Source organism: Talpa occidentalis, unplaced genomic scaffold (assembly GCF_014898055.3).
Source record: "Talpa occidentalis isolate TD23 unplaced genomic scaffold, MPIMG_talOcc4v2.1 talOcc4.7, whole genome shotgun sequence".
NCBI lineage: Eukaryota > Metazoa > Chordata > Mammalia > Eulipotyphla > Talpidae > Talpa > Talpa occidentalis.
Window position 1 is genome coordinate 55,066,570 of NW_023605083.1, and position 12,105 is coordinate 55,078,674.

At 35.9% G+C, this 12,105-nt stretch overlaps 1 protein-coding gene across 2 annotated transcripts in view; it reads right to left on the reverse strand.

Moving 5' to 3' along the window:
* ERP44 (endoplasmic reticulum protein 44) overlaps positions 1-12,105 on the reverse strand; it is a 70,090-nt gene that overhangs the window by 9,140 nt on the left and 48,845 nt on the right. For both annotated transcript variants that reach the window (XM_037495116.2, XM_037495117.2), the window contains 5 exons: positions 10,932-11,116; positions 8,760-8,875; positions 7,118-7,175; positions 5,506-5,622; positions 1,757-1,868 (listed from right to left, as the gene is read on the reverse strand). In XM_037495116.2, coding sequence (XP_037351013.1) covers positions 1,757-1,868; positions 5,506-5,622; positions 7,118-7,175; positions 8,760-8,875; positions 10,932-11,116 — 588 coding nt within the window. The remainder of the gene's footprint in view (positions 1-1,756; positions 1,869-5,505; positions 5,623-7,117; positions 7,176-8,759; positions 8,876-10,931; positions 11,117-12,105) is intronic.

Sequence of the window (12,105 nt, forward strand, 5' to 3'; positions counted from 1 at the left end):
TAAAACCTCAATATTACAACATTTAAAGGGTAGGCTTTTAGTTCTTAGGGCAGAATATAATTTCATCTTAGAAACGATATAAACTCAACCTGAATTCAAATGCTAGAGTAACATCTATTATCTGCTTTGCAGATTACACAGGTCTGGGGAACAAGAAACTATGTCAGTACTAAAACTGACAGATTCTTTTCTTTTTTTTTTTTTTTTTATAGAGGCATGCTTTATTTATTTGTTTGCTGGTTTGTTTGTTTGTTTTGTTTATACATGCACTGGGTACAGTCAGAAGCGCGGGAGGGTGAGAGAATTCACCAGAGCCAGAGCGGGGAGCAGAGCAGGCAGAAGGACCGAAGTACACTGCTGAGGGGAGCAGCGGGCGGCAGGAGAGGTCTGCACGCCATGTGGGACCCTCCTCTGGTGGCCGGGGAGCAGCCGGGAATCGAACCGGCGCCGCAGAGGCCGCGGGCAGCTTCGCAACCCAGCGCTCAACCGCTGCGCCACCGGGGAGGCCCAACTGACAGATTCTTTTCATGCCATCATCTTCATTTTATCAGGAATGCCCTTCCAAGTTCCTACTAGCTGCTTTTTAACCTAATTAAACCCTCAAATACTTATTATACGTTGGGCATAGCTTGATCCCAATACCTTTAGTTTATTTTGTTTCACCTTATTTTCTACCTATAGAGGGAAAGCTGTTGATACCTCAAATTCCTTTTGATACTTAGAAGTGTGCAGAGAACTACTCAACTTTCTTTCATTTAGAAATGTTGGGCCTCCCCGGTGGCACAGCGGGTTGAGCGCAGTGCTGTGAAGCTGTCCACAGCCTCTGCAGCACGGGATCGATTCCTGGCCTGCCAGGGAGATTCCCACATGGCGTGGCAGACCTCTCCTGTCGCACCTGCTGCTCCCCTCAGCAGTGTATTTGGGTCGCCTGCCTGTTCTGCTCCCTGCTCTGTCTCTGGTGAATCCTCTCACCCTCCTGCACCTCTGGCCTGTACCCCGGCTCTTGTATAAAAATAAATAAATCTTAAAAAAAAAATAGAAATAAATGCTAATCAGACTGTAAGATCTCTAGGTTATATATATCTCTGGGTTATATATAAAAATATATATATAAATATATATATATTTATAAGTATCAAGATGCTAGAAGAAAGCCCCAAACAAACATATTCCACCAAGGACTTCATTTTTTCATGCTATTGGATTTTATGGATTATTTGACTTTAGGGAGCTAAAACAATCGTGATTTTTTTTTTATTTGTTTTTAAAGTAATTTTTTTTAAGATTGATTGATTAATTGATGCATAGAAGAACTGGGCTGTAGGCCAGAGGTGGGGGGGGGGGCGAAGATTCACCAGAGACAGAGTGGGGAGCAGAACAAGTGGCTCTACTGAAATATACTGCTGAGGGAGCAGCGGGCAGGAGAGGTGCCGTATGTGGATTAGCTCCCTGGCTGGACTGAATTTAGGCTGTAGTGGTGATAGCGCCAAGAATTAACCCCTACGCCACCAGGGAGGCCCAGTCATGTTTTTTTTTTTTTTTTTTTTTTTAAAAAGCCATTGCTTCATATTACCTCTCTACTAATGCCCCTCACCTCCATGTTTATATGCAAATTTAGGGGTGAGTAGAATTATTATAGTAACTTAAGTTTTTAATCCCAATATCTTTATGTGGCTATAACATTAATGGTAGAGGGAAAGGGGGGAAAGAAACAAAGAGAAAGAAAGGATGAAAATAAACACCTTAATCCGACTACCTTTTTCACTTATTAACTGTCGGGCTACTTCATTCTGGAATATTTCTAAACTTTCTGTATCTTCTTTCATGTGGAAGAGAATGAGAAAAGGCAGTCCTTCTTCTGTCAATTCCTGTATAAAGAAGTATTCAATGAGAATCATCAGGCCTCTCCATTCAATTCTAGCTATCTTTTAGGTAGGAATAAATCTGAATCTAATCCATGTAACGGTTACAACATTCTGGGAAATAAAAGGTCCAGTTGTATTAATAAACATTAGCCTTAATTGAAGAATTCATTGCTCCCACCCAAAGTATCCGGACACACGTTTTTCTTTACAGTGAGAACTAATCTGCCTTAAGTAAGCACTTCTCTGATCTGTTAGCTAGTTTGCACATGGGGTGTCAGGAGACAGCCAATTTTAGAAAATGAGTTACTGAAAGGGAAAACTATGCTGTTTATCAATATCTTGATTTTAGGGCAAGGTAGACATGATTACCAATTTCAGTTTTCACTGGAAGACTGAGTATAACAACAATTAAATAAATCTGATTTGCAAATGTTTGTTTATTCTAAGGTTTAGTGCAAAATATACTTAACTTACATGAGACCTACACCCAAAGGTGAAAAGTGTGTGATTCAGAGCAAAAGATAAAAATCGCCCAACACAGTTTTCCACCAATACACAGTTTATCAACATCATTAACAAATACTGAAATTACATGTGTATTTTTATATATCTTGCATATATACATATATAAAAGCACCTTGAAAATCATAAAGTGCTTTTTTAAATTGTTATCAGAATAATACAAAAGAAATATGGTGAGTAGTTAGGATTTTAATTATTTAATCTCCCTGACAAATGCTAAGTTCTGGTCCATAAGAAAATATCTGAAAAGGGCTGCATAATAAAATTATTTCCATCAACCATTCTTTTCTGTGTCTCTCTAATTTAGTAAATGCCTCAGCAGAAAACACTAATGTCCTTTATCCAAAAAACAAAACAAAAGCCAATAAACAACCCGAAACTGTAACCTATCTTATAGAAGAGTTCCCCCTCATCCCTAGCCTCATGTTTAAGCCTATTTCATTCATATAGACAATAAATTATTAAGCTTCCTGTCACAGTTATCTCAAAATTGAAATACTAATTTACACACCATAAAATTCTCCTTTTTAACCTACACAATTTGATGGCTTTTATTCACAAAGTTTGGAACTACCAGTACTATCTAATCCCCCAAAATATTCATCACTGCAAAAGGAAATCCCATATTCGTTAGCAGTGACTCCCCATCTTTCTTCCCAGTGGCACCTGGCATCATACTGATGTTTGAGCAAGCCAATTTAAAAGTTGTAGCTCCTCTCTTTTTATCTCTTGGGTTTACATCTCCCCGACTCACCACCGCTGCTACTCCCCATGGTTCTGTCTTTGGACTTCTGTGCATTAGCCTGGCAAAATCTACTACCACCAGTCTCAATATCTCTAAGCCCAGTGCCTATCTAAAATCCAAGCCCAGATTTCAAATTTTCTGCTAAATTTCTCCATTTCAAAATCTAACCAGTTCCTGAAACATTAATGCACAATTCCCTCCTTTCCAACCCTTGCTCGTTCCCATTTCCTGACTATGTCTATTTCTCTTTTAGTCCTTTTGTTTCTGAAATACCTTCTAAAAAGTCTTATATTAACTTGATATTTCTGCCAACGGTGGAAGTGAATTCTCTCCTCTGAACTACCAGAACATTTTCTAGTTCCCCTCATGTGGTGGGCATGAATTTATGCTACATTATCTGTATCTGTGAACTACTGAAGTGAAAACTCCTTAAAGATAGAGTATCATATTTCATGATTTTGCTCACAGATTTCTGTACACAATAATGTACAGTTAATTTATGACTAAATGAAGACACAAATGTTGCTGAATATATACTAATTTGGAAAGAAAACTCAGCAACCACCTTTTAGAAAATTTAAGAGTTAGAAAGCTAAAAGTAGAAACATAATTAACATTACTTTTTGTTATATATAACAAAAATATGGATGAATCTACAACCATTAGAAGAAAAGTAATAAACCATCAGTGGTTTGAAAGTATGTCAACTGGTTTGCTAAATTAATTTAAATACATTAACATAGTAGCTGGTAATTTATGCTGCTTGGGCTTCCAAGTTTCCCCATATCCACATAAACATATTCTTTACCAAGCAGGTATTAAAAGATTCAAAAGAGGGATCATCAAGACAGCCAGGTTTACAGGTTAACAAATCTTTCCTCATAGTTTAAATGATTTATTAGTGGTTGGTTACAGCATGTAATAAATATAAGGAATGATTAAATGTGCCAACTGGGGAAGAATATGTGGGAACTGTTTAATTGCTGAAGATTTTTCCATTCTATACCTTTAAAGTCTGTATTTAAAACTATTCCTGCAAGAAATGTAAAAGCAGGTGGGAAAAATGGTGAATTTACTAAATCTGCCTGTGCTTCTGAGGACTAAATGAACTAATGCAATAAAAATTTTAGGTAATTGAGCCAAACATACCTAAAGGCTGAGAAAAGTAGCAGGTATGTTCATTCAATAAACTGTAAGCAGAAAACTCTAATCTACCTTCTCTTTTGAAATTAAATATAAGATCAAACAAGACTAAGAATGAAAACAATTCAAGTATAAAGATACAAATATCTTCAAATGTTTAATTTTAAACATTTAAGACACTCATGAGAACATATACTGGGCTGCTTTTATCTGTACTTTGATTGAAAGGCCCTTTAAAATATTGTTTTATAATTATTTGTGTGTAACTATTCTACTAATAAATGCTAAGTTTAAAAGTTTAAGCCCTAACTACGAATGTGCATAAAAAAGGAGCTTAACCTCCACTCTCTTCCAGGGTTCTTACACTTAGTATGACACATCATCAACACCTAGTGGCCAAACACTCAAATTGTAATAGTAGTACTTCAAATTCTATGAATGCACCTACTTCTAAGAGTTCACTTTTAAGTGCTGAGAGATAATAACTGGATATGAGTCTAGATTATGTGTGATAGATCCAACCTGTAACCAGCACTAATAAAGGGAAGAAAACAAAGTTTTTGTACACAATAATGTACAGTTAGCTGTACACTAAAAACATAGAGAAGTATTATTTCATGAATTTTTTTATCTGTGTATATATACTAGGGAACTTTTTTTTTTTTTACTGTGCCTTGAATTAAAAATGATTTGAAAGTCAGCGTTTGTACTAAATTTTTGTTTGTAAATTTTTGGTCAAGTCCTGCCTGTATCTGGTCTTCCAGTATGTCATGGATGGTAATAACATACTACTGTGAAAGACACTCACGTGAGCATATACTGGGCTGCTTTTATCTGTTCATATGGAAGGGATAGACAGTCTCACAAAGCTACAGATAAAACAAGTATAATGGTTCAAGATGCATCTTAAAGAACAATAAGGACTTAGAATCCTAAAAAAGGGGAAACACCTATTTTAAAAGGAAGCAAGTTCTGAATCAACACTGAAAATACTAACATAATATTATTAAACAGAAAAATATTTTGGTCACTAATGAAAGTCTTCAAAATGTTAAACAGTGATATAAAAATGAAATGCTGCCAATACCACTCAGTTCTAGCAAGAAAATTGGGGGAAAAGAGTAAAGTCAAATAATTTTAGAAAAACCTGTGGTAAAATAGTAAGATAGGTGGAGCAATCTTGTTCTTTCAGAAATCTGATTTTAAAATAACACATCAGAAAGCTCATACCTCTCCATTTTCAAATGTTATTTCCCGAACAAGAGGAACACATTTATCTTGAATCCAATTGTAAGTCCCATCAAAATTTGTCATAGATCCCAAGTATACCATATCTGGAGCAGAATGCTGTTACAAACAGAAATAAAATTTAACCTGTGTTATTATAAATGCATTTTTATAGCCATTTATGAGCCCAGATAATCTACAGGGGATACAAAAGAACCAAAGAAACAAAAACGTTGAACTTCTAAGAAAGAGGGCCACAGATGTAAAAAAGTTGATTATTATGTTATTATTAGGGACCTGATTATCCAACTGTGATGCCTGAGCTTTCTGTTTTCCTTGAATTTGGGTGAAGTAACTGTTCATGAGTATCTGCACCAATGGTAAGCTACATATACTATGGGGGAAAAAAATTATCCAAATGAATTATTTAGTAATCCCTTAGAGCTGAAAATGCTAGAACAAAGTTTGGAGACTTCCAGTAAGAAAGAGTGGAAAAATACAAGATACTATACATCTAAGACCTGGCTTTCTCTAATATTAATTTTCTATAACATCTTCTCATATTCACTCAAAATCAATATAAAATGATAAAAATAGCTAACATTGAGTAAATTTACTGTGTCTAAGTACTGTTATAAGTACCTTATATATGTTAACTTATTTAATCCTTGAAACATTCCTATCATGGTACTAGTTTTATGTGTTTAATTAACAAACTGAAGCACAGAGAATCTAAAAAACTTTCTCAGAGTTTTTTTTAGAGTTACACCTTTACAATTTTCCTAGAGTTACACCTAGGAAAGTGGCAGCTCTGACAATAAAAGTCATACTCAATCCACTTAATGACCACACTACATGGTGAGACATGATACTGGATTTTCATAATCTACAGATGGTAAACACTATGTAAGCTATTATTAAGAAATGCATTTGTAGAAAATACCTGTCTGACTTCACACTAGAAAATGAGTTAAGTCAAAAATTCATTCATCATCTGACTACATAAAAAAAAATTTCAGTGTGTCAAATGAAAACGATGAATTGAAAAATTATCTGTGTGTGTGTGTGTAGAACTCTAATGACAGACTACTAGGTCAATTCAGGACAATGAACACTATGATGTTTGCCTCGTAGTGTTGTGGCTACCAGTGTCTGGCCCTAAGCAGTTACTTCTAAGAAATACATTTAACTTCTTTCTTAGCCCAAGGATGAAAAACAAGCAAACGTCTTCCTCAGTAACTGGCAAGTACCAGTGTAGCTTAATTCCAAGATTCAGGAGCATGGCTAGTCTGACTTGGGTTGGGGTGATGCTGAAGCAATTTTTTGAATTTGGATCCCAGAAGGAATGCAAAACAGAAAGGTGTTTATAAGGTCTGGGTATCAGAGCACCTAGTCCCAGCTCTGCCACTAATATCTGTATGACTTTAGATCTCTATGTCTATCTCCATCTTTACTCTGAAAGGTTTAGATCAGTACAAAAGGATGCCTCTCAAGGTTGTTTTCTGTATAAGAATTCTATGAATCTGTATCTTTAACATGTATAAAATTATAGATTATACTATGCATGTACTTAAATTATACTTAAAATTGCACACACTAAGAAATAGCAACTTACCCCTGGTGGTTTGTAGATTATGTTGTCTCCACTATATCTTTCTGGTTTTGAAACAGCCCTAAAAGGAAGAAAGTAAGTTTGGATTGGCAGTCTTAAGCACTAAAAAGTTGTTTTGACCCCAGACTGTTTCTAGTAACTGGGAGACATCTACGTCACTGATATGGTCACACAGACCAATCAAAAAATAATTATTTGCTTTTAGTCAGACTCAACCATGAATTCCCCATGTTTTATTTTTTTAAAAACCAAAATTTTTAAAAGATAAATGCACTAAAAAAAACCTACTTCATTATAATATAGTTTCATGAATAAGCATTTGTTTAAGCTGGTTGCTGTTATTTTCTGTGCACAGCATAGTATCTGACACATAAAAGGTCCTCAAAAAATATTTGGTGAGTGAATTCTACAACATTCCAAGAAAAATGGTAACTTTTTCCCTCTCTAAACTATGTTTGGGCTTAATACAACACTGATTTATCTCCAGTGTTTGACTACAGTACAGAAGGTAGGGGCAAGGTGTGCTTATCTAGACTGATGACACTGGAACCAATCAAAAATGAACTACGTTCATTATTTATCATGTGCTTCCTTCCTGTATAGAGGCTTGGTCTTGGCACTGCGTATAAAGTAGTAAATAAAACTGACTGTGATCTCTCAAGGAGTTTATATGTTGGTGAAGGACAGATAAAGAAGTAGAGATCGTTCTGATGAGATGACAAGACCATTAAGAATGATTCCACTTGACAGAGAAAGAAAAAAATAGGAGCTAAAGTCAGAGAGGTCAGAAAGATAAGGTACACACCAGGGATTCAATGTAAAATAAGTGCAAACATAGCAGAAATAGGACAGGGTTCTTCTGAGAAAATGCCTCTGAGAAAATGATCATTGGATTTGGTCATTACGAGGTCATTTGGTGATTTGTGCAAAGAGACGTTTCCTTAGAGTAACGGAGGTGAAAGTCAGCTTCCAAGAAGTCAAGTTTGTTATTCAAGAAATTCAAGGTAATAAACTAATCTTTGAAAAAAAATTGGGAATTTATTCTCAAAAATGAGATTATAGCTTAAAAGATAGAAGAGAAAGGACATGAAATAGAGAATCATGGTTTTGGAAAAGGAAAGTTCACAAAAAAAGGTCAGGTTGAAAATACTAGTAAGCAAGGACAACTGATGGATCAAAGCCCCAGAGGACTTTGATGGGATAGTTAAAGGACACAAAGAAGAGGTGAGCCTTGGAAAGGAGCGTTTTCCGAGACAGAAACAGAGAAGGAAAGGTGGTAGAAAGCAGGGATGAATAAAAGCAATGATGCTCACACTTTTTAAAGAGAGTGCTAGTTTGTAGACCTTGAAGGTTAGTATTTTGCATGATGTTTGGAGTGTTAGTAAATGAGTAGATAAAAGTAAGGATGAGTTAATTGTTAACTTGCTCAGTCTTTTATCCATATTCTGAAGTAGAATATAAAGAGAAAGAATAAGCAGACTTTTAAACTCTTAAAAAGAGGTCAGAGATAAAGACTAAGATAACTTTGGAGGACTGAGAGGACTAAGATAGCTTTGGAGAGATCATATTCAGAAAATGAACACATTCAAGAATTTAACACAGAGCCGAGCTGACCCAATAACACACTCAGTTAAGATCTACTTACCCAAATGCAGAAAGGAAGGCACAATCATCATGTAAAATATTTGCAACTCTTTCAAAAACTCTATAGTTGTCTGAGTCCTTTTGCTCAAAATATCCAATAATATTTCTTTTGCTGCGCTGTGAAATAAATTATGTAATTATTTAAAAAACATATTTCTATAAACATGTTATATCATTTACCCTACTGTTAGATTGTCTCCAAATGAAGTGTGATTATAATGTATGCTTGGTTTTTAACACCTAGTCCAAAATTATTAAAGGCCACAGTGGGCTGAAAACAATCTTAACTATAATTAAATGTAATTATGAACATTTCCTAGTGTTTAAAATTTTCAAGAAATAACTAATCAATGACAGTATTTTCCTTAAATAAGGTAACTAATACTACATTGTGTTAAAATAGTACAGCAGTTCATAACCTTTGTCTATTGACAGAAACTCTTCCGTTGGTCTCTCATACTCCCTTAACTCCCTCCAGATAAAGAGCAGGCTTATGCTTGTTCTGAAATGAAGTTCCTTAAACCTGAAGTTCTATTTAACAACCCACTGCAAGTTCAGGCATCCATCTGGGCCCTCTGTGTTACCTCCCTGGGTGGGTGCGGAAATAACCCAAAAGTATTGTGTCCCCTGACAGCATCCATACAATGGTAATGGGCTAACTTATTAGCGTATAAGTAGGGTAAAATCAAATCTCAGACCTGACAATGAGGATCAACTGTTGTTTTATTTAAAGAATACTGTACAAAGGGCTTGCTAAATGTATTATTAAGGGGGGGGTATTTTAGAAGAAATGAAAGGTTATAAAACCTTTCATGGTATTCTTTCACTTCTGTGTTCTCTATAATATCTTGCCATCTGCACACAATTCCTCAAGCAGTCCTTTATCAGTTTTCCTTCCAACTCCAACAGAGGTTCTCTGTTGAGTGGGCACCAGAATCACTTTGAGGACTTCTTAAAAACACTGATTTCTGTATCCCACTCTTAGATTTTCTGACTCAGCTGAGATGGGATGAGGCCTGAGAATCTGCATTATTTCTATTGAGTTCCGGGGGATGCTGATGCTGCCTGTTCATGATTCTTACACTTTGAGAACCACTAGTATATATCATATATATGAGATAGGTTGAAGGGCACAGATGTCCTGCTTCTTGAATAAGGAGTACTCAAAGGCATGACAGTGATAGTTAGGCAGCAAGCTGGTGTTAAGAGCTGTGCATCGGGCCTCCCCTGGTGGCGCAGTGGTTGAGCGCTGGGTTGCGAAGCTGCCTGCAGCCTCTGCAGCATCGGTTCTATCCCTGGCCACCAGCGAGGGTCCCACATGGCGCGCAGACCTCTCCTGCCACGCCCACTGCTCCCCTCAGCAGTGCATTTCAGTCAGTCTGCCTGTTCTGTTCCCTGCTCTGGCTCTGGTAAATCCTCTTACCCTCCCGCACTTCTGACTGTACCCAGTGCTTGTATAAATAAATAAATCTTTAAAAAAAAAAAAACAAAAAACAAGAGCTGATACAGGAGTATGAGATGATATAGGATACACAGCACACTGAGCTACTCCATTAAAGAAAATATGGGAGGGCCTCCCTGGTGGTGCAGTGGTTGAGCGCTTGGTTGCGAAGCTGCCCGCAGCCTCTGCAGCACTGGTTCGATCCCAGGCTGCTTCCCGGCCACCGGAGCAGGGTCTTACATGACGCACAGACCTCTCCTGCTGCCCGCTGCTCCCCTCAGCAGTATACTTCAGTCCTTCTGCCTGCTCTGCTCCCCGCTCTGGTGAATTCTCTCACCCTCCCATGCTTCTGACTGTACCCAGTGCTTGTATATATAAATAAATAAATAAATCTTAAAAAAAAAAAAAAAAAAAAAGAAAGAAAATATGGGAACTCTTGTTATGTGCAACTGACATTAACTTCTTTTTCTTTACAATTCAGGCTCTCTCCATGACCTCAATTAATTCAAATTAGTGCAACTTTTACTGTATGTTATGTATTTTATCTGCACTTAAATAAAACATAAGCATTTCCCTTGAGAATTCAAGAAATATTCAACTTTCTAAGTATATGTATGTCAAATACATTGGGATTAACATAAGAATGTCTAGATTCTTTGATTACATGAGAATTTGTTTATATTAATTACACCAGGCAATGTTCATTTGATTCAGGAAAAATTAACAACTTACATCAAGAGTGGTGATTTCTGCTAAGTCGTGAAGTTCTTGAACAGGGTTACTTTTTTGTTGCCTGATGTAATCTGCAAGCGCTTTCACAGATCGCTGGCCCCTGTATTCTCTCTTCATCATCATCCCATTACGAAACAATTTGAGAGTTGGGTATTTGCTTATCCTATATCTCTGGGCTATATCAGCTAAAAAGATAGGGAAAAAAAATAAAAACTTTACCCTTGTATTTGCTCTGAGTAAATCAATTAGCCAACAGTCAAAAATCTTAACATTTTGGTTCATATAATGCTTTTTCAGTGTTAAGCTCTAGACATATTAATACCAAACTAGCTGGGTAAGTAAGTTGCACCAACTCTTTATGCCTCAATTTTTCTCATCTGTTAATTAGGGGGCATTTTCTAATAATTTCAGGGTTGTTTTAAGAACTAAATGAGATAATACAAACATATGATGAACATTTAAGTAATCAGAATGTATAAAAACCCAATTTGACAAATAGCCATTGTAGTCAGTTTTTATCTGAGGATCTCAGCACATTTAATAAAGAAAATTACATTTAAACCACTCTCAAATGTTAATAACTAATATTAGATTCTATGCTAGTAGAGTAATTTATAATTCCTAATATGCATTGTACTTTATGTACAGAGAAACCTAAAATTCAGCTGGGCACATAAAAAAATCCTTTTATTATGACTTATGGATATATTCTCAAGCAGTGGAGATTAAAAGAAAACCAACTCATTAAAATTTGTACTTAGAGTCCCAAATAAGAAGCTAAATAAAAGTGTATGCTGACCTAATTTTTCAGAATGACAATCACTAAAATATAGGCTCAATCAGAACAGAAGAGCCTTTAAATTTTTCTGTGGTAAATAGAAGAAATCAATATTTACTAGACACTGGAAAAACTCAAATGCCTTATTAGTCAGGTATGAGAATGAAAAAAATAAATGAATTTTTAGACTAAGAAGGATTTAAGTGAGCAATGACATGCCTAAAACGTGAAATTCCTCAACTGAGTTCTAAAATGGACAGAATTCCAAAATGGTAGCATAAAAGACCATAAAAATTTTCTGACCCCACCTCCATTTCTAGTAGGTACAAATCATAAAAAACAAACTGTAATAAGAATCCCAGGGAACACCTTAATTTTCTAGACTTAATAGTAGAA